At 28.1% G+C, this 25,578-nt stretch overlaps 2 protein-coding genes across 2 annotated transcripts in view; both read right to left on the bottom strand.

The window, feature by feature from the left end:
* The window catches only part of LOC111623780 (spectrin beta chain, non-erythrocytic 1-like), a 62,787-nt gene that overhangs the window by 29,673 nt on the left and 7,536 nt on the right, over positions 1 to 25,578 (bottom strand). The window contains exons 9-23 of the mRNA XM_023366482.1: positions 24,007 to 24,120; positions 23,752 to 23,934; positions 22,384 to 22,529; positions 21,411 to 21,636; positions 21,098 to 21,277; positions 20,797 to 21,000; positions 20,576 to 20,725; positions 20,376 to 20,480; positions 19,898 to 19,992; positions 16,549 to 16,639; positions 15,457 to 15,615; positions 15,189 to 15,380; positions 15,032 to 15,115; positions 14,840 to 14,958; positions 2,114 to 2,228 (exon numbers count right to left, since the gene is read on the bottom strand). Of these exons, the coding sequence (XP_023222250.1) occupies positions 2,114 to 2,228; positions 14,840 to 14,958; positions 15,032 to 15,115; positions 15,189 to 15,380; positions 15,457 to 15,615; positions 16,549 to 16,639; positions 19,898 to 19,992; positions 20,376 to 20,480; positions 20,576 to 20,725; positions 20,797 to 21,000; positions 21,098 to 21,277; positions 21,411 to 21,636; positions 22,384 to 22,529; positions 23,752 to 23,934; positions 24,007 to 24,120 (2,163 nt within the window). The remainder of the gene's footprint in view (positions 1 to 2,113; positions 2,229 to 14,839; positions 14,959 to 15,031; positions 15,116 to 15,188; positions 15,381 to 15,456; positions 15,616 to 16,548; positions 16,640 to 19,897; positions 19,993 to 20,375; positions 20,481 to 20,575; positions 20,726 to 20,796; positions 21,001 to 21,097; positions 21,278 to 21,410; positions 21,637 to 22,383; positions 22,530 to 23,751; positions 23,935 to 24,006; positions 24,121 to 25,578) is intronic.
* LOC111623781 (spectrin alpha chain, non-erythrocytic 1-like) lies at positions 5,610 to 10,702 on the bottom strand. The gene is made up of 13 exons (XM_023366484.1): positions 10,602 to 10,702; positions 9,656 to 9,844; positions 9,497 to 9,574; positions 9,157 to 9,420; positions 8,783 to 9,067; positions 7,512 to 7,637; positions 7,300 to 7,430; positions 6,898 to 7,084; positions 6,621 to 6,821; positions 6,451 to 6,546; positions 6,231 to 6,365; positions 5,973 to 6,155; positions 5,610 to 5,856 (listed from the first exon to the last, which is right to left on the bottom strand). Exons 1-13 carry the CDS (start codon positions 10,683 to 10,685, stop codon positions 5,632 to 5,634), a joined length of 2,184 nt encoding a protein of 727 aa, XP_023222252.1. The 5' UTR covers positions 10,686 to 10,702; the 3' UTR covers positions 5,610 to 5,631.

Genomic DNA, 25,578 nt, shown 5'->3' with positions numbered 1-25,578 from the left:
TATTACAAAATAATGATTCAAAATCCAATTTTTTTTTTATTATATTCTAATTTGGCACACAACATATTGTTTGAATTTTTAATTACAATATACAGGATAGTGCAGAAAAAATAATCTCAGTCTGAGTCTCTGGTGCTTGTGTATTGTTTGGAATGAATGAACTGCATCAGTTGAATGTAACATTGTGTTGAGTGAATGTTGATATCCTGTATTATGCAAATCCACAATACAAGAACTGAGCAACATCAGCTTCATGACTGCTGCCATTGATGCCACTATGTTATAGTGGATGTTCCTAAACACAATTTAATGTGTGACAGGTGACCACTTTAAACTATTCTATGATGAAGATACCAGCAGTTTGCACAATATTATGAGCGAACTGTGATATTACTTTACATTAATAGTACATAAATTTAACTTACTAATACTTTATAGATGATTATTTCTATAATTCAGGCTTAATTTACCATACAAGTGAATGTGTCAAAAACTGCTCCAAAAGTATAATAGATTTATATCATATTTTATATTTATTAAAGAATATTGATGATGATATCAAAAATGTAGTTTAATAATGTAATATACAGTGTAAAAATCTAGATAAGACATCCTTTAAGAAAATTCAACTGTGTCTAACTTAAAAAGATTTTTTAAAATTCTTTTATAGAAAAAATAACACATTTATATTTTACAGGATGTCCAGAAAAGTTATGTCACCTCCTGTTTTTGTAAAGATTTGGAATATATTAATTTATTGCATACACAAAAGAAAATGTCATAAAACAATTGATATCTTCCCCCTGAAAGTAACACCCATAACAAAACAAATAACATAATAAATAACAAATATATGACAGAACATAATTATGAGTTACAGCAGAGTCTGATAAGGTACCAAGCTGACTTAGATATTTTTCATGTGAAGATAAGAGCATTTTGTTTTCTCACACCAGATTATCACTGCATTTTTCAACTCTTCAGTTATCTGGTAGTGCTGCTGACTGACTGACTTCTTGATAAAGCTCCTTAAGGCATTGTAAAGTTGGAACTGGGAAAGAATATTTCATCGGCATCCATCTGTTTGGGAATAGTTTATCTAAGCATCCATGGCTTCATGATGAGAGTATTTTCTCTTCCGAAACTAGATTATCTCATCAAAACGTCTTGGCAAACTTGAAGCAGTAGCAGCTCTGCCTGGAACACATCTTATACTTTACTTATCCAGAACATTAGTATGGGCTTCATCATGATCATTATGAATTTCATACTGATGTTCTTGATAAGTAAAGTATAAGATATATTCTGGCATATTATAAAATAAATTATAAGAAAAGTAACCGAAAAATTACTTTTAGTAGTCATAACATATTCAAAAGAAAATTCATTTTTGATAAATTTACAAGAATGAAATGTATCAAAAATGAATTTTTTTTATAAGATATTATGATTATTAAATTTATTTACCTATCAATACAAGATCCAATACCATATACAGTTTATTTTCAATACATAAATCATTGTGTATATTTAAAGAATATATTGTTTCATTATAAAAGTCAAAATGAATTATAGAAATAGTAATTCTGTAATAACAAAAACATTTCCAAAAATGCTTTTTTATGGAACAAAAATAGAATAAAGGGCATGCAAGTATCATGAAATATTGAATAGAGAAATAGTATATTGTTAAAAAATAACTTGTAAATTTTAAATAACTGTTTTTTTAAAGAAAATATTAAAATGCTTGAGATAAGCAAGAAGTGAGGAAGCTTTTTGTAATCAGAAAGCTACATCCCATTTTAGAGAGGTCTCATAAGGCTGGATGTTGTATAACAAACTGCACAAGTGTATAGTGAATCTATACACTTGTGCAGTACCAAAAAATGTATACTTGTATATAATTTTTAGATGTTTTAATTGAAAAAAAGATGGAACATATGTTTTCATAACTGATAAGTTTAATTTTACTATAATGAATTTCATCATGCTGCTCTAGAAACTATGAAAGTCATAGAATGTTTATCCCACAGATGAGAAACTTATGTTTTACTCTGTACGAAAGCATTTTTAGAAAACAAATAAACTGAAATAATACTATATACTTAACAACCTTTTCATTGATTCTATCATTAGTATCGTCAACATCACGATTGAATGCATGAACTTCTAAGGCTCCTGCCAAATGCTTACGATATTCTTCGAGTGCCCCTTGTAAACCTCTCCATCTAAAAAGTATATTTTTATCAATATATAAACAAAACAAAACAAAANTGGTGGCAGGACCCTACCCTACTCTAATGTAAACTAACTTTTGACGGCCGCTGGTCCCCACAGGAGGAGCATAAGAGGCAAGAATACAAGGACAAATACAGGCAATATTAAAGGCTGATTAACACCAGTAGGTCTAAAGCCTGGCAAGAATTTTGCACTGAAAGGCCACCTAGACCAATTAAGTTTTCTCCACCCACACCAGTTTGGCTTCCAGAAAGGGAAAAGCACAGTGAATGCCCCGGATAACTTGATTGAATACATAAATACCGCCAAAAAGGCAAGTAATCATACTTTCCTAGTAGCAATCGACTTCAAGGGAGCCTTTGACCATGCCTGGTGGCCAGAGATTCTACACCAGCTTAGCAATGCCAACTATCCACGCAACCTTTCTAGGATTATTCAAAGCTACTTAAAAGACTGCTGTGTGGCCATTTATAGCAAGAATAGGCTGGTGCATACTCTTCCAATAAATAGGGGCTGCCCACAAGGTTCAAAGTCAGGACCCCTGTTATGGAACATCCTTTATAACAGCCTCTTTAAAGTGCAGGATGGAAAGCCTAATAACACCAGTATACAAGGCTATGTGGACAACACGATCGTGGTAATGTCCCACCCAAATCAGGAAAAGCTACAGGAGTCCATGAACAATCTTCTCACCCAAATTCACGACTGAAGCATGAGCATAAACCTCCGGATAGACTACAATAAGTGTAACACCATAGTCTTTCCAAAAGGAAACCCCCTGAAAAAAGCCCCATCAATAAAAATCAACGGTCACCACATCAAGCATTCCAACTGAATAAAATACCTAGGACTCCTAATAGACCATAAGCTGCTCTGGAAAGAGCATGTGTATTAAGCATATGAGAAGGCCACAAAAGCTGCATGTGCTCTGGCCTCCATATGTAGGAACAAATGAGGCCTGAACTATATATAAGGCAAGGAAGACCATATACCTTATGGTCACTCAGCAAATCACAACCTATGATTGTGAGGTTTGGGGATAGAGTGGGAGTGGTTCGCGTAAGGTGGAAACTTAGCTCCCTACAGCGGCTTTCTAGCCATAGCAAACTTCCTGGTGATTGATTTACATATTCAATGTATAAATCTCCACCATACTCTGAAACGACTGTGTTGCAAGGAGTTGACCAGAGAGAGCTTCAATGCCAGGATGACATGGATTGACAAAGGGGACAGCGTAGCAAAACTGATGGACTTTCTAATAGAAAAGGGTATCAATAGGACTGGTAGTAGCAGGCATCTGCACCCAGCCATTGGACCCAGCTGTGAGATCCTCCTGGAGGTGGTGTCCCCCACACTGCAGGGGTCGGTGTCTTCGCCAATGGGTACCGGAGGCTCATTTGTGGTGTATGGCCAGGGTGGTAAGGTTCTCCCCCAACAGTACTTCAGGTTAGACAATCACCATAGTAACAACCAAGCAGAGTCTCTGGCCATCTTAAAGGCACTCAAGTACATCCAGAAGATGCCTGGATTCAGTAATGTTAAGATAAAAATCATAATGGGTAGTAAGGTGGCATTACATCAAATTAATAAGTATAACGTTAACCTCCCAATAGTAAATGACATCATCAGTACATTGGCTTCCTTGGATTGTGCATTGGACACCACAATGGCATGGATAAAAGGTCATTCTGGCAGCAAGGAATGATCATGCAAACTTCCTTGCTAGAAAGACGATCTCCAACATAAATTCAAGTGCTTACTCTAGCGTCCCAGTCAGTTGGATTATTAAGCAACTGCACAGCTACTTTCTTAGCTGCTGGCAACATCAATGGGATAATAGTTTCACTGGCAGGACCATGCACAGTTTCCTTCTATTGCTGGAGGAAAGGGCAAAGTTCTTCTACTTCACCCCATCCTATCAGCTTACTCAACTATTGACCAATCATGGCAACTTGTGTGCGTATCTGGCACGCTTCCTAAATAAGGGTAATGGGTACTGCCTGTCCTCTTGGGAAACTGGAGGATAATGCCCATCTCCTTTATAAGTGCCATCTCTATAACATGGAACAGAGTAGCCTCATCGTAGCAGTCTCAGCTGAACTCGAAGTGTGGCCATGTTCTCCAGACTTGTTCCTCAAAAACAAAGACATCTATAAAGTGCTTGTGGACTTTGACTGCACTGTTAGCTGAGAATTTTAATCTTATATACAAAGGTCTTCCCATGTGGTAATCAAAGGTACTGCTGCTGTTTACTATGTGGTAACTATGTTCAGCGATCTCTGGCATCAATTAAGATAAGGCTCATAAATTGTCGGGATCAATATGTTGTATACTGTTCTTCTCATTACACGTTTTGTAAGGGCTTAACTCCAAGTGTATTAAGCCATTAGTATGGTTCGGTAAATTGTCATGTATTCCTGATAATTCTGTATATATCCATTTGTTGTTTTGCTAGCTAGCAGCTTAGCAGCACTGATTATGTATGTCATTTGTGTTAAATTAATGGTCCCATCTTGACCCATGTGATCCCCCAACCACTTTTCTTCCTTCTCTCCTTCCTTCCTTTTGTTTTCCAGACTATGCTGAAAGGCCGTCATAACTATCAACTGTCCTGCTGATGTGTTAGCTTCATTTTATGGATGTGGACTCTTAATAAGACTATATTGTTTTTAATAGTAGGCTTCCTTGTAGACATTTGACTTTTTTCAGTTCATTTCAGCATTATCTGGGAGTATATTTGCATTTCTGGAAATTCTCTCATGCCAAGGCATGAGAGAATTTCCAGAAATGCAAATGCTAATTTACTGGCTAAACAAGGTACTTCTTATTCTTTTAGTATTTTTTCTCTAGGAAAAAAAACCTGTAAAAGACCTAAATGACTAGAAATAGTCCAAACAATGGTGGAAACTCTTGGTCTGAAACAGAGTAAGGCATTTTTGCCTAGCTTGTCTTCTGTGCAAATTGTGAATTTTCTTGCTTATGAAAAGAATTATATTCACTTTTTAACTTGTTTTTGTCAATTTCATAAACACTTGTCTGAATAAGAATGCCCCTTGGTTTTTTCCTGCTTTTGTGCCTCTGGTGATATCTTTCTTTAAAAAGAAGTTAATAGATAACAGACCTCTGAAGCAAGTTTTTTTTTATGGGGAGTGCTTTATGGCCTTGCCTCCCCTACTTGTACAATCTACAAACTATGAATATAAATTTTTAATAAATATATTATTAATTCTGATATAAAAAATGTATTTAATACTGTATTTTATATATAATTTTTTAAAATTTACAAGAATCAAGAACTGCCAATATTAATTGTAACGAATGTATTTCTTAGAAAAATAGTTTTCAAATATAAGAAGATTATTTTAAAAACGATGAAGGATATATAAAGTAAAATTAATGTGAATTAAAGTCAAAACTTTTACATACTTCTTGTCGAGAATGGCTGCATTCTTTCAGTTCTTCCCACATATGTAATATTTCTGCATTTTTAGCTTTAATTTTTTCTATCTCTGGGTGATTTTCATTTATAAGAGATAAAGCAGTTGTTTTTACAGATGTAACTCTATCTTCATTTGAATCTAAACTTGTTAAAAATGCTTCAAATTTTTGAATCAATATCTGAAATTAAATACAATAAATTTTTATAATTTTTGCAACAGAATATTTCTCTGTAATATTATACATGCCTTAATGATTATTGTAATGAAATTAATATTAGAATTTTTTAATCTTACTTCGACATGCTCGACATCCTTTCCGTAGTCTTCCGAGCTGGCAATCGACATCTGTTCTTGTATCCAAGTAGCTACTTCATCTGCATCTCTTATAAATATAAAAAACTGTTTACTTTCTTGTAATCTTTTGTTTCTTTCTTCTGAAAGTGTTTTCATTGTTTGGTAACAAGCTTCTATTTCTGCCTATAATGTAAGAATCCTTTTTTATAGTTTTTGAAAATCAAACATATAAAAATGTTGGTTCGCATCAATGTTTACCTGCTTTTCTTTTATATTTTCGCTATCAAAATGGCCTCGTTCAATTAAACCTTGACTTAATTTTCCTAATCTTATAATATTGTTATTGAAATTTTCAATATCTCTTTCTAAAACATCCAATTTTTTCAATAAAGACTGAAAAATTAGAAAAGTATTTTAATGTTATTTTTTAGTTTTTTTATATTAATATAATTTTGAAAATCATATTTATAAACAATACTTGAACAGAAGCTTCATCTTTTCCACAATCAACACTTGTGAGAAATGGTTTTTTCTCTTTCATCCAAGCATCGACTTCACTGACTTCAGAATAAAACTTGAAATAATAAAATGATAATTTTATACATAAACATATATTTATACTACAAGAAACATTAACTAATTATATACCATTTGTGATTCTACAGCATCCAGTAATCTAAGCCTTCGAACACTAGATAAATCTTTCAACTGCTGGAAAGAAGACTGAAATTCTTGTAGTTTAGCTTCTACTTCTGTAGATGCAAAATGTCCATTCCTTATCATCTGACGACCCTTGCTGACTACCGTAGCAATTAATGGCTCGTGAGTATGAATTTCAGCTTCTAATACCTTAAATGAATAAATAATAAAAGGTTGTTATAAATTAAATAAATAACAATTAACATATCAATGTAATTGTACTTACTTGATGTTTTTTCTGCAAATTCTGAACAGATATTAAATTATTTCCAAGATCTGTAGACGATGCTAATGGCTCTTTTTCATTAATCCATGAAAGTTCATCTTCGATATCTCTATAAAACTGTTGCAATAATAAAGCATCTTCTAAATTTTCTCTACGAATCTGACCTGGTTCATGAAGTGTTTGATACCTGATAAGAGGTCAATATAATCTTTATATATTTATCATTCAGTATTATCAAAAGCTAGCTTTTTTAGAAATATATTTAAAATAATTCTTCAATATGCAATAGAAAATATCTGCAGGAGTTTATATCTCTTATTAGAGCTAATTTATTAAAGATGTCTGCAAAATTCTTTATGTAGATTAGATTTTTATTATTATTAATAATCATAATCTAAATACCTTTTTACAATATTTGAAGCTCTTTCTTCAATTTCCTCTTTCATAAAATGATTACTATTGTGAAAACTAGCTGCTAAGTCTTTCACCTGTTCAATACTTTCTGCATGATTATTAATATCCACTTCTAAAAGCTAAAATAAAATTCATATATTTTTAATACATTCAAAATATGTGAAATCTTCAGAGTTTTTTAAAAAATTATTTATCCTAACTTGATGTTTCTTTAATAAATTCTGCACAGAAGTCAGATTCTTCCCGTGATCTTCGGACTGCAATTGAGTTTCGACTTCGTCCATCCAGGCATCTATATCTTCTAACATCCGACTAAATTGAAGAGCCTTTTAAATAAATAAATTTATTTATTTGATATTTTGGGAAAACATAAAACTGAATCTATTATATAATTAAAATAATTTAGAAAAACAAATTTAGATAAAAGATAACTTGGTTTATTTACTGATAAATAAAATCTGCAACAAGACAAGAATATGAAATTATACTTTCAATATATTTCTAATCTACAGCATGGTAGGCAACAGGGAACCACCATGCATTTGTATCTCCCCAAGATTTGATTGACAGATGATTTCAAAAGAACTGTCCATCATCTGCAACCCTCTGTAAAGAGGATGCCATGGAATAGAATAGAATATTCCTTATAAAAAGAATATTTTAAAGTTTTAATAAATTCATTTTTTTTCAAATTTATCAAGGTGTGGTGACTTAAAAATAATTTCACTACTTTTCAATTTCACATGGAAAACTAATACACTTTGTAATGTTGCTATTCAATGTACTGTACATATCAATAAAAATCAAATATTTAATTCTTATTATTTTTTAAAAACTAGATAAAAAGTTCAGGTAAGGAGGAAAAAATCTTATTTCAATGTAGTTGTATTGATTTAATATTTATTATATCTGAATCTTTTTGATGAGTTAAACTCAGCATTGTCAAAGTAGTAGACCTAAAATCAACTTTTTGCTTAAGTCAGTATTACTGAACAAACCAGTTCTCAAAGCCAACCACTGCCATATGTTATCAGGCAAATTAATAGCTATTATATTAATACAGCATTTAATTAGCTCGATAGCACATGGAAGTGGTTGGCTTTGGTAATACAATGTATCTGGTTTTAGTAGAAATGTTCTGTCAGATCCATGTAATCTTTGAATCTTGTTTTATATGGCAATTTGAAGTAACTTGGCCTAAATGTGTTTCTAAAGACAATGTAATTTCTCATACTGATGACATGAAGACTTACCAAAACATTGCATTTAAGAACTCAGCAATTATGTTTAAATGTTAGAATGAAATTGTAAATAAAATTACACTTCTTAATATAATAGATGTCTTCTGTAACATAAAAATCAAAAGAAAAAATAATAAACAATACTTTTTATGCAATAAAGTATCTACAGTAAATTTAAATTGGTAATAAATAAAAATTTTAAAAATTTCTTTATAATTTTATTTCAGTACCTGATAGGCATCTTGTAAACGTTCTTTTTTTAGAGCTGCTTGATCCAATAATTGTCTCCACAACAACTCCAATTCTTGAAGCTGAGTTTGAATTTCAACAGATGCAAAATGACCAGTTCCTATCAACTTCTCTCCTTCATTAGAAACTGCATCAATTCTTCCTTTATTGGCTGCTAATTCTGCTTCGAATGCTGCATGCTTTTGTATTTTGCTCAGTAAATTTGTTGAATCACGATATGATTCATCTAAGGCAACCTGCATTTTTTCGTGTATCCATCCAACAACCTAAATTTACACATTATATTGATTTGAATTAATAAAAACTATATTAAAAAAAAAGGTTTTTATTTTAAACATAAATTACTAAATCATACTTCATAGATATTCCTGAGAAATTGTTGTAATTGTTTTGATTCTTTTAGTTTCTTCTGTCGAATCATGGCATTTTCCTTGAGGCGATCTCGGCGTTGACATATTGCCTGGCATCTGGTCTGTATAGAACTACTGTCGTAATGTTTATTTGCGATTAATTCGGTTGCAAATTTTTCAAGTTGATCTATCTTTTCTCTCTGGGCACTCATTGTTTTTTCAAAGTTATCATGTTTACGAATCAGAGCTTCTACACTTGACATTGAATCCTAAAATTTGTTTAAAAAAATAATTAAAGATAAAAATACCAATAGACTTCAAATTAAAATTTATTTTTCAACTTACTCCCAAATCTTCATTATTAAGAAAAGCTTCTTTACTAGCCAACCAGGAATCTGCTTGTTCTGCTTGTTCTTTGAACATCTTAAAAATATATCAAATATCTTAAAATTATCTTTTTATTATTGAAAATGAATTAAGTATAGAAAACAAATTAATGCATACCTGAAATTCATAGCATTGTGATAATATTTGTCGACGTTCTTCCCAGGCTTGAATTAACATGCGTCGTAGCTCTTCTAAATGTTGAACGTTTATCTTTAATGTCTCAGAAGCACTGTGTTTCTGCTGTATTAAACGATGACCAAAGTCTTTTAAAGAAGAAAAAGCTTCTTGTCTACCATCTATTTCAGCCTAAAAGATAAAATTTAGTATTTGGGTGATTTTTATATCATAAATATTATTGGCTTATTTATTAATAAGAATAAAGTGAAATATGCCCAAAAAGTGTATTTTAATCAAATATAAAAGATATATAGAATAAAATTTTCAATAAGACCATTATAATTTTTTTTCTGGTAAAGGCCAGTTTCCATTTGCACAGAACTGTTACAATAAAAATCCACAAGAATGTATCTGACCATTCAAATTACTTTGTATTGATAGTTTTTTTAATAAATGCTGCTGTTAAATATAACCTGATAAACAATAGGTACTCAACAATACTCTTGTAAATTTATCCCAGACATCTTTTAAACTAAAACTACATCAATAAGAATCAATGGATAGATTTTCCAGAATCTACTGTATAAGCAATTTAGTTTATAGTTATAAACCTCTAAAAAAAAACTGCATTTAGGTGAAGAATTTAACTTATGTATTTTTCAAAGTATTGAAATTCTCTCTATAATTTTTATCTTTACATAAATCCTCAAAAAAAAATTAAAAATGGTATTTATTAATGAAATAATTACAAGAAAGCAAATATACATAAAATTATATAAGAAAAACAGAAATAAATTAAAATTTAATATTCCACACTTAGAGATATATAATTTACTACTAGATAATTTAATTTCATATATGTATATAATTTAGGCTGATGAAATTTCAACAGAAAATGTCAAATTTTGATCAAGAATATGGTCAATTAAAATAAATATCAATTTACTTTTCGCTCTCGATGTAGTTGTAAGAGAGACTGAGCTTCTGCAATGTTGTTTGCGAGGTCGGCAGATGTCATTCGTTCGATCATATCATTCACCCAACATTCCTATTTTAAATAATAAATAACTTTTAATTTAATGACATAAAAATATTTTATTTAACAAAAATAATGAAGCTTTTTTCTTTCTAATTTATGATGATTTATTATAAACAAATTTACTAAGTTAAAAAGATCACAAATTATTTTAATAGTAATATCAAAAGCGCTCAGCAACTAAATAAAGAGAAACAAAACACCTTTTTTGCCGAGAAATAAATATAATTTTTAAAAACCAAACGTTTTCAGCCTAGTTAATAGGCCATCTTCAGGTCGAAAAATGGAACGAAAATGTTCCATGAATAGAACATAAAAATTTTTAAATCAAAAATTTTACAAGAGAAAAAAAATTTTTTTTTATTTAAAAATTTTTATGTGAAGATGGCCTGAAGATGGCCTATTAACTAGGCTGAAAACGTTTGGTTTTTAAAAATTATATTTATTTCTCGGCAAAAAAGGTGTTTTGTTTCTCTTTATTTAGTTGCTGAGCGCTTTTGATATTACTATTAAAATAATTTGTGATCTTTTTAACTTAGTAAATTTGTTTATAATAAATCATCATAAATTAGAAAGAAAAAAGCTTCATTATTTTTGTTAAATAAAATATTTTTATGTCATTAAATTAAAAGTTATTTATTATTTAAAATAGGAATGTTGGGTGAATGATATGATCGAACGAATGACATCTGCCGACCTCGCAAACAACATTGCAGAAGCTCAGTCTCTCTTACAACTACATCGAGAGCGAAAAGTAAATTGATATTTATTTTAATTGACCATATTCTTGATCAAAATTTGACATTTTCTGTTGAAATTTCATCAGCCTAAATTATATACATATATGAAATTAAATTATCTAGTAGTAAATTATATATCTCTAAGTGTGGAATATTAAATTTTAATTTATTTCTGTTTTTCTTATATAATTTTATGTATATTTGCTTTCTTGTAATTATTTCATTAATAAATACCATTTTTAATTTTTTTTTGAGGATTTATGTAAAGATAAAAATTATAGAGAGAATTTCAATACTTTGAAAAATACATAAGTTAAATTCTTCACCTAAATGCAGTTTTTTTTTAGAGGTTTATAACTATAAACTAAATTGCTTATACAGTAGATTCTGGAAAATCTATCCATTGATTCTTATTGATGTAGTTTTAGTTTAAAAGATGTCTGGGATAAATTTACAAGAGTATTGTTGAGTACCTATTGTTTATCAGGTTATATTTAACAGCAGCATTTATTAAAAAAACTATCAATACAAAGTAATTTGAATGGTCAGATACATTCTTGTGGATTTTTATTGTAACAGTTCTGTGCAAATGGAAACTGGCCTTTACCAGAAAAAAAATTATAATGGTCTTATTGAAAATTTTATTCTATATATCTTTTATATTTGATTAAAATACACTTTTTGGGCATATTTCACTTTATTCTTATTAATAAATAAGCCAATAATATTTATGATATAAAAATCACCCAAATACTAAATTTTATCTTTTAGGCTGAAATAGATGGTAGACAAGAAGCTTTTTCTTCTTTAAAAGACTTTGGTCATCGTTTAATACAGCAGAAACACAGTGCTTCTGAGACATTAAAGATAAACGTTCAACATTTAGAAGAGCTACGACGCATGTTAATTCAAGCCTGGGAAGAACGTCGACAAATATTATCACAATGCTATGAATTTCAGGTATGCATTAATTTGTTTTCTATACTTAATTCATTTTCAATAATAAAAAGATAATTTTAAGATATTTGATATATTTTTAAGATGTTCAAAGAACAAGCAGAACAAGCAGATTCCTGGTTGGCTAGTAAAGAAGCTTTTCTTAATAATGAAGATTTGGGAGTAAGTTGAAAAATAAATTTTAATTTGAAGTCTATTGGTATTTTTATCTTTAATTATTTTTTTAAACAAATTTTAGGATTCAATGTCAAGTGTAGAAGCTCTGATTCGTAAACATGATAACTTTGAAAAAACAATGAGTGCCCAGAGAGAAAAGATAGATCAACTTGAAAAATTTGCAACCGAATTAATCGCAAATAAACATTACGACAGTAGTTCTATACAGACCAGATGCCAGGCAATATGTCAACGCCGAGATCGCCTCAAGGAAAATGCCATGATTCGACAGAAGAAACTAAAAGAATCAAAACAATTACAACAATTTCTCAGGAATATCTATGAAGTATGATTTAGTAATTTATGTTTAAAATAAAAACCTTTTTTTTTAATATAGTTTTTATTAATTCAAATCAATATAATGTGTAAATTTAGGTTGTTGGATGGATACACGAAAAAATGCAGGTTGCCTTAGATGAATCATATCGTGATTCAACAAATTTACTGAGCAAAATACAAAAGCATGCAGCATTCGAAGCAGAATTAGCAGCCAATAAAGGAAGAATTGATGCAGTTTCTAATGAAGGAGAGAAGTTGATAGGAACTGGTCATTTTGCATCTGTTGAAATTCAAACTCAGCTTCAAGAATTGGAGTTGTTGTGGAGACAATTATTGGATCAAGCAGCTCTAAAAAAAGAACGTTTACAAGATGCCTATCAGGTACTGAAATAAAATTATAAAGAAATTTTTAAAATTTTTATTTATTACCAATTTAAATTTACTGTAGATACTTTATTGCATAAAAAGTATTGTTTATTATTTTTTCTTTTGATTTTTATGTTACAGAAGACATCTATTATATTAAGAAGTGTAATTTTATTTACAATTTCATTCTAACATTTAAACATAATTGCTGAGTTCTTAAATGCAATGTTTTGGTAAGTCTTCATGTCATCAGTATGAGAAATTACATTGTCTTTAGAAACACATTTAGGCCAAGTTACTTCAAATTGCCATATAAAACAAGATTCAAAGATTACATGGATCTGACAGAACATTTCTACTAAAACCAGATACATTGTATTACCAAAGCCAACCACTTCCATGTGCTATCGAGCTAATTAAATGCTGTATTAATATAATAGCTATTAATTTGCCTGATAACATATGGCAGTGGTTGGCTTTGAGAACTGGTTTGTTCAGTAATACTGACTTAAGCAAAAAGTTGATTTTAGGTCTACTACTTTGACAATGCTGAGTTTAACTCATCAAAAAGATTCAGATATAATAAATATTAAATCAATACAACTACATTGAAATAAGATTTTTTCCTCCTTACCTGAACTTTTTATCTAGTTTTTAAAAAATAATAAGAATTAAATATTTGATTTTTATTGATATGTACAGTACATTGAATAGCAACATTACAAAGTGTATTAGTTTTCCATGTGAAATTGAAAAGTAGTGAAATTATTTTTAAGTCACCACACCTTGATAAATTTGAAAAAAAATGAATTTATTAAAACTTTAAAATATTCTTTTTATAAGGAATATTCTATTCTATTCCATGGCATCCTCTTTACAGAGGGTTGCAGATGATGGACAGTTCTTTTGAAATCATCTGTCAATCAAATCTTGGGGAGATACAAATGCATGGTGGTTCCCTGTTGCCTACCATGCTGTAGATTAGAAATATATTGAAAGTATAATTTCATATTCTTGTCTTGTTGCAGATTTTATTTATCAGTAAATAAACCAAGTTATCTTTTATCTAAATTTGTTTTTCTAAATTATTTTAATTATATAATAGATTCAGTTTTATGTTTTCCCAAAATATCAAATAAATAAATTTATTTATTTAAAAGGCTCTTCAATTTAGTCGGATGTTAGAAGATATAGATGCCTGGATGGACGAAGTCGAAACTCAATTGCAGTCCGAAGATCACGGGAAGAATCTGACTTCTGTGCAGAATTTATTAAAGAAACATCAAGTTAGGATAAATAATTTTTTAAAAAACTCTGAAGATTTCACATATTTTGAATGTATTAAAAATATATGAATTTTATTTTAGCTTTTAGAAGTGGATATTAATAATCATGCANTAACACAAAATATTTTTAATATGTTCATTATACTGTAGCATATATAATATGATAAAACTAATGTTGTTATTGTATACTATAAAAATATATTAACAAACAATTAAACACACAACATATTTGCAGTATCAATTACATGCATAATCATAATTTATCACAATTAATATATATATATATAAATAAACTTTTAATTACTTGTTATTTAATTGATCTCTCCTATGTTGTATTGTTTTGTCATCAGATCTTCCTTGCCTAATTAATTTATTTGCTAGCATATTAAGATTCTTTATTCTTGATTCATCAACTCTCATATCCTAAAAATTAAGTAAAAATTCAGCAAAATAAAATATAAATAGGTGTAATTAATATAATATTAATAATACTTACAGAATCAACATCGTCTAGTTTTCGTTGAAGAGCCATACAATGTTCGTAATCTCTACCAGTATCTCCTGCTTGGACCATCATGTCCTTGATATAAAAATAAATTTGTTTATAATAGAAATAAAAATTAATTATGCAAGCAAAATAAAGTTTAGATTACTTTATCACGGATCCATGCTTCAACTTTTTCGGCTTGATTATTAAATTCTAATATATCTTGAGCTTCTTCTAAACCACGTCCTCTATTATTAGAGGCTGCTAATAATTCATTCCATTGTTTCAACAGACATTCAAGTTGTTGATGTATTTCAGATGATTCGTGATGTCTCTTATTAAGAAGCATTTCTCCTTTCTTAAAATAAATTTTCGTTTGAGATTCATTTATTACAAAACAAAGTTAATTAATACTCGAGTAATAAAGTAATTACCTGTTTAATACTGCATATACTACTTTCATGGGCTGCAAGTTCTGCTTGAAATGCTTGATGTTTCTGTAATTTTTTCATCTTATCCTCAAGGCAAGTTACATCTGCTGTATTTTGTTCAGCTTCTAATTTCTTCCTTTTTTCTTCAATCCAAGATTCAGCCTAAAATAAGCCATTTAGTTATCAATTATTATTCATGTTTGAATAAATTAAATTTGATAACTTTGAATATGTACAGAAATTAAAATATTTTCTCAAATTTAAATTTGGCGGTTTATGTAAATTGCATTCAAAATGAGAAACAATTATGAAAATAGCTTATAAGTTTTTAAAGCATATCAAATGCTTTATAAACTATCCGAAATATTTTAAAAATAGAATATTTTTATACAAATCTCAAGACTTTTTAATTCAAATAAATTTATTTCAATTCACATTTGTAAAAAAAATTTAAGTAAATATTATAAAAAACTTTTTTATTACGAATAAAAGTACAGCAATGAGTTGCATAACTTTCCCGATGAAAACTATTTATATTTAGGAAACATGGATGCATTAGCACAAACTGTGTGGTACCATCTGTTATGAGATTTTATAAAAAAATAACTTTTATATTATTAAAAAAGCAAAAGGCTTAACTTTGAGGACAGAGATGAGTTTTTTTAAAACTATAAATGCCAATAACGAGTAAAATTTTCATTAGGTCTGACCCACTTGATATGACAAAAGACCTCTACCTCCCCACCCCTCAAGCTTTAACCACCAAAATTTAATAGCATCAGTGCCCCTTATATACAAGTTACTGTTTTGTTTCTTAATCTTTATTCCTTCTTGAGATATTAAATGAAATAGATGCCAACACACACATTCAGGAGATTTTTTTCCCTGTTTGTTTTGACTTTTTGGGTTCAAGGGTCTCAAAACATTGAGATTTGCAAAAAAGTCCACGACACAATCCAATACTTTCCCGTGTTATGTACATAAGAGCCAGGAAAATAAAAACAAAGCATATTATTGCTAAATTATACAAGTATATGCAATTTCTTATTCATTATCAATAATTTTATGTAATAAAAATATATCAGAATCACTTACTTCAGTTGCATCTCTTTTAAACTGAGTGTATAAGAAGGAATCGGCTAATCTTTGTTTTTTCTCGTTACTCATTTCTTTTAATTTTATTCTCCTATAAAATATATTTTAAAAATTATAAATATTTTATTTAAAACAAAACAAATTAAACCTTTTAGAAATTAACCTCTTTTTTAATTTTGAATCTTTTCTTTCTTGAATTATGTTTAGAAAAGAAAATTAAATTATAATTAAATCTGGATTTTAAATTCTAATATTTTATATAAATTAGCAGTGAATAATATCAGAATATTGCACGTTTCAGTTTACATATATATGAACAATAAATCCATAAACCCAATTTTTAAGTAATGCCAAACAATCTTCCATATTATTGGGCTGTAATAAGGCTAATTTTATAATTAGACTAGCTGCAAGGACCCGCTTCGCTGGGTTTTTATTTGTATGTAATATAGTTTTTTTATATATATAAAAGACTGTTTTTCTAAGTAATCTAGAATCTAGCTGCAAGGACCCGCTTCGCTGGGTAAAAAGTAACGATAGTGAAGATTAAGATAATTACATTATAGCTAATCTTACCCGTTTTCACAAAATGCAAGAATTAGGTCCCCCGTTTCCAGACTAATTAGAGAATTTTTACGTTTAGTCAAACGAACTATTTTCAACGTTTACAATCGTTCTATAATCGAACCAATATTTGAATTTTATGTTTGAATTTAATTCGAACAAAACATTCGAAATAGAAAGCCACTTTCAACCACTTTCAGCCTCATATCTCCCGCACCCTTATAGCTATCGAGATGCAACCACCCCTATGCACGAATGGAGACTTGGGGCTACCACCACATACAAACACCATTCACGTGTGATGTGTAGTTTTGGCGGAAAAATGAAATATAGGAACATACATGTCCATTTTTATATATATATATAGATTTAAAATAATTTGACTAGATGTAGATAGATTTATTATAATTTTAATAATTCTATTAATTTATTTTATTTTACATTTATTAAAATACATATATTTAATTTACAATTAGTAAAGTAGATTTTAACAATGCTGATTTTTAGTTTCAAAGTCAAATATTTATTCAAAGTCATGTTTTAACTAACTCGTATTTTTTTTTAATTAAAATGCATATAAAGCACTTTGCAGAGATGGATTTTAGACATTGGTCACAATTTAAAACTTGTTAAAATCACATTGAAATAACATTTCTTAAAGACCTTGGTTTGGATAATGATTAAAAACTACTTTTTAGATGAAATTCCTAGAGCCAACCAGAGTCAGATCTACATGACAAAGAGTTTCAAATTCAATACAGATTTTCTAAATCTAAACTTGTGGATATTTTGAAGTTGAACTGAATACAAAATTAAATATTTGAATGAAAAAAAAAATCAACCATTACTAATTGCATGACAATTTAAAATGGAATTAAAATAATCCAGTCAGACTAAGGAAACTTTTAAAATAATGCTCATTTTATTATTTTTTCTAACTTTTATTTGCAAAATAATTATATATTAACTTTAAGATAAAAATGTGAAATACATTCAGGTTGCTTTTTTGTTGAAGCTGGTCAATTGTAGATAGTTAAGAGCTAATTGAATAAGAAATAAATTTTTTAAAAATATCTAACCAAGTATAGAAAAGAATAAACGAGGGTCTCTTTTATTCTTTTCAAAACAAACAACCCAAATCACCACTGAATAAATTGTAATTTTTATAATTCAGAGCAAGCATGAGCTAAAATCTGATATCAGTGTGAAATAAATTTTTACTTTTATATGTGGAAAATATGAATAAAAACAAAATTACGGCAATAATCTAGAGTTTTCAGTTCTAAACTTTCTAAAATATAAACTTAATACTGCGAAAGACATCAATAACTCCAACTTCAACATCATTTATTGTCCCAGAAACAATTTCTTTGGCTTTGAAGTTATTGTATGACCCTGTTAAAGATAAGGAAAAGTGACAATGAGAGAGACAGGTATAGCAGTGTAGTGATCTAAATTAAAATTCAGACAGCTGTTATATATGTGGAATGTGGTATACCACTTGAGATGTTCATTGGGGCGCCTCCCAATGAACATCTCAAGTGGTTAGAGGCAATGTACATCTTTAAATCCTCTATCGAAAATATGTGCATAAATTTTAAAGAAGAGATGATTTTGTCGATGGCCTGGCAAGAGTTGATACACAGCATGCTTTAGCCACTCGTTATATCCGAGCAGGCAGACTTGTCACGCATGCGTGACATATAAGTTTAAAAGAATCATTCGAACTCAAGAGCAAAGTTATTTGAAAAGCATTTAGTAATCGAATTTACAAGCTAAAACTGTAGGAACTTGATGAAGAGCCCAGAAGGGGTTCGAAAACGTTTGTTTTTTGTACTTGTTAGTCGATCGTACCACACTGTAAACTGGTTCTGTGTATGTGATTGTTATATCGGTATGGTGAGTAGTTCATTTTTATGTAAAGGTACAATTTATACCAAATTTTTTATGGTTTTTTTTTCCTCTGCTATATTTATTTTTCTAATTCTATAATTTCAAATTGGAACACTCCTGCATTTGAACTATAGTTATAGTGAATGTTCTAAAACAGTAATCTACATAAAGATCTGTTAAGAGGACTTTGTATGTTCAAGTAAAGTGTTGCTGAGACAATAAAAGTTATTGAAGTTGGATTTATTTTAAACTTTCTATTTGATAGAATATAAAATGTAATCTGTTTCTGATTTAAGAAATTATATTTAACTATTTATTCTTTTTCTTCAATGGTTGGATATTTCCAAATTAATAAAACTTTTATCTTCAGTAAAGTTTTGACACTATTTTTGCAACAAAGTTTAACCCACAGTGTAATGAGCCTGTGACTGTATGCCATTTTTTACTTTAAACTGATCTAGTGAAGATCTTGTCTCTGCAATCTGCACATGAAGTTAAAAAAAATAAGTTGAGGTTTAAAGTTAAATCTGAAGATAAATATTTTTGGCTTTTTTAGTTACATAAAATTTTTCTACTGAATTTTAAAAGGCTTTTTGATTTTTTTTATTTTTTTTAAACAAAACTTTTAGTGAAAGATATAAGTTTAAATATAATTAAACTTTTGATTCATTTGGTAATTTCACTTGTACATTTTTGTTGTTTTCATTAAGATTACACTTTATTAACAACATAATATTTATAATTTTGTCTGAAATTATTTTTTCTTTTGAATTTTTTAAGACTCTTTAAAATCAAAATACTGTTTATTAAATAACTTAAATGTGTAAGGCATTTAAAAATTAACTTATATTTTTTAATTTAACTCCTAAAATCTGTTTAAAACTGTTCTTACCGAGATGTAACTTCATTTAATCTCTGTTTGATATGATTACTATCAAAATGATTCTGTTGGAGCAGTTTATTTCCATGTTCTTGAAGAGCTGTTAACTTTAATGAAATAAAATTAAAATTAAATAATAATCACATAATTTAAAATTTGAGTAACAAATAATTTCATTTATTAGTATTATTTTTTTTCCTATTTAAATTTATTCACAGAGAAAAAATTATAAAGATATTTTTTTAAAATAAAAATTAATTATAAAATTTATATTTTTTAGCAAAGTTTTCAATATATTGCAATTAAATATAATTTAAATAAAGTCGTTTTTTTAATATAGCTTTTAGCTGAAAGCAAAATACAATCAGAAAATAGAACAAAATACATTTAAAGATAGCAAAATTTCAATATTTAGTAAGCGGTTAGAATCAAAATTAATAAATTAAATTTATTTATAAACTGAAATTCTTAATTTTAAAGAATTAAATACCTTTTCGTCTTGCGTAGAAATTAATTTTTCAAATGCTTCATGTTTTTTAACTAAAGCATCAACTTCTTCAACAGTGTTAGCAAAATCTGAACTTGAAAGATAAACCTATAAACATTTTCAATTTATATTTAGAGTGTTTTAAAATAATATTAAAATCATTCAATAATCAATTATTCTCAGATTTAATAAAGCAGTTTTACCTCCTGTTGACTACTTAAAGTATCCAACTGTTTAGCATCTCTTAAGAAGAAATGTAAATCGCACAACTGATCCAGATAAATTTTCTTTTTCTCCCAAGCAATCAATAAATCTTCTCGTAATTTTAGCAATTGATTTAATCGCTCCTTAATCTAAATAATGCATTTAGTGTAATTATTAAAAAAATTCTTTTTTAATTAATTTCTAAAATAACACAAATTACTTCATCTCTAGCATAATGTTTCTCTTGAATCATTTCACCTCCCGCTTCTAAAGCATTACTGAAAATTTCTTCTCTAGTTTCTATTTCTGCTTTTAATTGATTATGTTCTCCCTTTAAGATCTGAGCACTTGCTAAATCTCTTACTTTATCTTCAGTTTTTAGTGATGAATAAACAGTCTGGGCCCAGCTTTCTAAATCTCTTATCTATAAAATACAAATAATGTTATAAAACAATTAATATATCAAAATAATGTTTTTATAATTATTTTTTTTTTTTTTTTGAGAAAATCAGAAAATTTACTGAAGCAAGAAATCTTTGTAAATGGTATGATGCTTGCAATTCTTCTTTTCTTTGAGTAGCACGTTCTTGTAATGTGTTCCAGTTTTCGATTACTATATTTTGCTGTTCGTATATATGCTCTGCATTTCCTCCTGGATATGCAACTTGTAATCTTGTACTGTCATCAACCAAAACTTGCAACTAAAGGATAATAATTTACTTAGTAAAATGCTAATAATTTAAATTAAATATTTCTTATATTCTAAAGTTGTTTATTATATGATTCAATCATTCATCTTATTATTTTTAATTTTTAAAAAGTTAAATATTTTACCTGTGCTTCTAATGCCACTAAATCGTTTTCAAAACCTTCGTGTTTCCTCATAAGATTCTGAACTGAATTTAAATCTCGCCCTAAATCAGTTGGTATACTGGTATATTTTTCTTGAATCCGTGAAAGGCCATCGGCAACATCACGATTAAACCTATGAATTTCTCCAGCAGCGTGAAGTTTCTGATCTCTAGCTTCAATATGATCCAATAACAAAGTCCAAGTTTCTCTGTGAATATATTTAACAATAATTCTAGATAAGCTGTATTACTCATGCTTTTATACTGTGTGATCCAGAAGTCTTTCATCAAAGCAGCCATATACAATGCTAAGAATGTAAATTTTGTTTTTTTATTTATTTATGAAACAGCAAACTGGGCTTTTTTCCTTTAATTTAGTATATGTTGTTTTGTTTTTGCTTACATATGCATGTATTTATTATTTCTGTGCATTTAATTAGATAAAAAATGCTCCTTTTAAATTTAAGAAAGTCGCAGTAATTGTGATCATCACAGCTTTCTTGCTGTTAAACAATGGGCAAAACAGTACCTGAGACAAAAGTGACTTAACTTACAAAGAATGTTTAAATGTAAAACTCAGCTTCTCTTATTCTCATATACTGCAATACCAATAAATGTATTATCCATTATAATTTGCACTACTATGCCAAAGGACTTCTGAAATACTTGTTATATAATTTAAAAATTTATACATTTAATTATCTGAATATCATGCATTAAAAAAAACTAATTAAAATTTACATTTATTTTGTACTTTTTTTATTGTTCTAAAAAATTGCCTGGCAGTTTTATTTTACTGACAGAAGTTATGAAAAGTTCATAGTTTTACATGTGTTGCATTAACCATGCAAATTTAAGTAATATGCAGTTTTTGAAATGATAATATAGTCATTAATAAATAAAATCTCTATTTTAAAATTTGAAATTACTTAAAACATTGAGAAAAGATATCTTACATCAGATGATTTTGACGCTTCTCAATTTCAGAAGAAAATGGCGTATCTGCTCCTATTAACTTCTTTCCTAATTCTTCGCATTGATTAAACCTTTCAGATCCTGTTTCCATTCTATGTTTGAAATCATCAAATTTGCTTTGCAAAAGCTATAAAAATAAGTTATCGTTTTATTTTATTTTCTGTTTAAAAGTATATAATAGTATAATATATATATAATAATATAAAATTATGTAATTTTAATTTTGTAAAGTACTGCAATAAAATATTAATGTGTATAAAATGTAAGAAAATTTAACAATAACTTTATTTATTTTTTAAAATTCTAATAAGAAAACATTGTTATATTGAATATGTTCAAGAGGATTCTGAGCTATTTGTAAAAATTTCAAAAATGTTTCAGCATTTTTCTACAGAAGAAACTAGAAAAAGATTAATATTATACAATGTGATTTTTTTATAAATGAATCTATATTAAAATCATTTCCAATTTCAATATAAATACAATAAAGTGCTGTTAAAATTAATATATAATCTACATTAAAATATTCTACTTTGTAGAACTAGAGCCAATAGGGTTTCTTTACAATGCTGCCTACCTTATGTCCATTTTTTGTATTCTATATTAAACTGAGTAATACTAAAACTTTTCTTTATAAATATAGCAGTAAAAAAAAAAAAGACCTTTATCTTTTGTTTCAGGTATTGAATTCATGATCAATCTTGATCATTCTTCTTAACATTAGTCGGTAAATGCAGTTGTCCATTTTATAAATAGGGCCGTAGGAAGGGGGATGTGGTCTGGTCCAAAAATGGAAAGTAGTATCCAGATTATAGCAATGGTCTCCTAATTTCTTTACAAAGGTTTCACTTTCAATACTTACCTAATTATTTCAAAAATTTTCTGATTTCTAAATCTCCCAAGAGAGATGTGTTACTGGAGCTGGAGAAAGCACTAAATTATGGATAACACTTTTCTGCTACGGAAATGTCTATTGCTTTAGTATGAGTATTGCATGTTAGTGGGTAATTTGAAATTAGAATTGTATTTGTAACACTGACAACAAAAGTGGACCAGCCACATTCATTCTTATGGCCTTGATAAAACATATAAAATGAATAACTGCTATATGAACATGAAATTTCATAAAATAAGTAACAAAAAAAGTACAAAATTAAACAACTACAAGAAATCTGAAAAATAAAATAGAAATTCTCGTATATTTATAAAATATCAAACTGATTCTGAATTCAAGAATTTTTTTTTATTCTGATATATTTTAATCTGACACCAGAAAAGTATCTTAAACAGAAAATAGTTTTTTTGATTGTTTTAAATTTTAATAATTTGCATAAAAATGATTTATTTACCAGAATATGTTCGTAATCTTGGCCATAATCTTCAGAAGTAGCCGTTTGCATTTGCTCATTGATCCAACCTTCAAGATCTTCGCTTTCTCGCATATATTCGTGTCTCTGTCTCGATTCCATCAGTTTTTGGCGACGAACTGTGGATAATTTTTGAAGATTCTTCATTTGTTGTTGAATAACTTGCTATAAAATTTTAAAAATTAAGTTAAAATTTTTAATTTAAAATGTTGATTTAATTAATGTTAATTTTCTTACCATTCTATTATTAATAACTTTTGCATCAGGATGATTATTATCTACCATGAGTTGTGCTTGATGTCCTATTTCTGTTATTAAGCCAGAGTATGTGTCAATTTCCAATTCTAATGCCTAAAAAGAAAAATATTCTAATCAAGTTTATTTATATTTTTATATAATATTATAATATTTATGAATTAAGCTATTAAAAAAGTTTTAAATTCAGTTAAAAATTACATGGGATTAAATTGTTATTTATAAGTTATTAATGACAAGAAAAATCTTTAATTAAAATTATTATTATTATTATTTATTACAAGAACTTATAAAAGGCAATGCCAATTAGGCAAAATGAACTTTTCCACATTAAGAATAGAAAAACCTCTAAGTAAAAATTAGAATAAAATCAATATGATAATAATAAAAGGGAAATAAAAATAAATTATAATACATGTAAAGTTTTTGTACTACATCATTTGTATTTACAATAATCATGAAATGTATTCACTAAATTATATATGGTAATTTACATTTCATTATACAATTATTACTAAGCTAAAATTAGCAATATTTGTCGGATATAATCATTCATTTTTATAACCACTTAAAAGGAGGGTTTTTGGACAAATGAAATGTTATGCCCTTCGAATCTGGCATTCACCTGAGTTCAAGAATTACTCAGAAGATGATTTTATTCCCAGTTATTTTTTTTTTTTATACTTATATTTTATTTGTATGCATTTTGGATCAGAGTTTTCGCCGATCTCTCTTCAGTGAAGGTACCTTTACTGAATTTGAAGGGCATAACTTTTTATTTTATTCATCCAAAAACCCCCCATTTAAGTGGTTATAAATGTGAATCATTACACAATGTTGATATTTATGAACAATTATCATAGACATCATGTGATCAATTATGCAATACTTAACTATAATATAACTATAAAACATGTATGATATATGAACAGAGGTAATATTTATAAAGATGTAATGATACTATCATCTATTGTTTAATTAATAATTAAATAAAATTTAGTAACATTTGAAAAATGAATCACATGAGTACAATGAAACTTACATTATCTAAACACTCATGTTTATCTGATAAGATCTAATTCAAAGATTTAAAATAACATATATTGACATAACTAAATTAATCAAAACAATTTACTTTGATTGTAAATATTATAACAGTACTTACTTGTAATAAATCAAAACCTAACTAGAATTATATGTTCTTTTCAATTTTTATATCTGAAAAACTATTAATCTGTGATTATTGTGCAGGTGTTATTCTATGTCATTTACAGTGAACTCCCATAAAACATGCTGCCTTATAATGCAACAAAAAAATTGCAACTATTACTCATATAAAATTCTAATTTTGTCGTCCAGAGGTATAGGTTTTCTTCTTCAACTTCTAAGCCTAGGTTTAAACTTGCATAAAATCATCTAATAATGCATGTCTCAATAACACAATTTCCTATAATGCAGAATGAATCCCCTGCATTGTATAGGACTCCACATTGTATTTAATTTAATTTAATTTTATATAATAATAATAATATTTTAAATTTACCTCAAGACTGT

Source organism: Centruroides sculpturatus, unplaced genomic scaffold, assembly GCF_000671375.1.
Source record: "Centruroides sculpturatus isolate CEXI.00-Female unplaced genomic scaffold, Cexi_2.0 scaffold120, whole genome shotgun sequence".
NCBI classification, from domain to species: domain Eukaryota; kingdom Metazoa; phylum Arthropoda; class Arachnida; order Scorpiones; family Buthidae; genus Centruroides; species Centruroides sculpturatus.
Note: the sequence above shows the minus strand (reverse complement) of the source record. Positions and strands in the feature narration are given on the sequence as shown.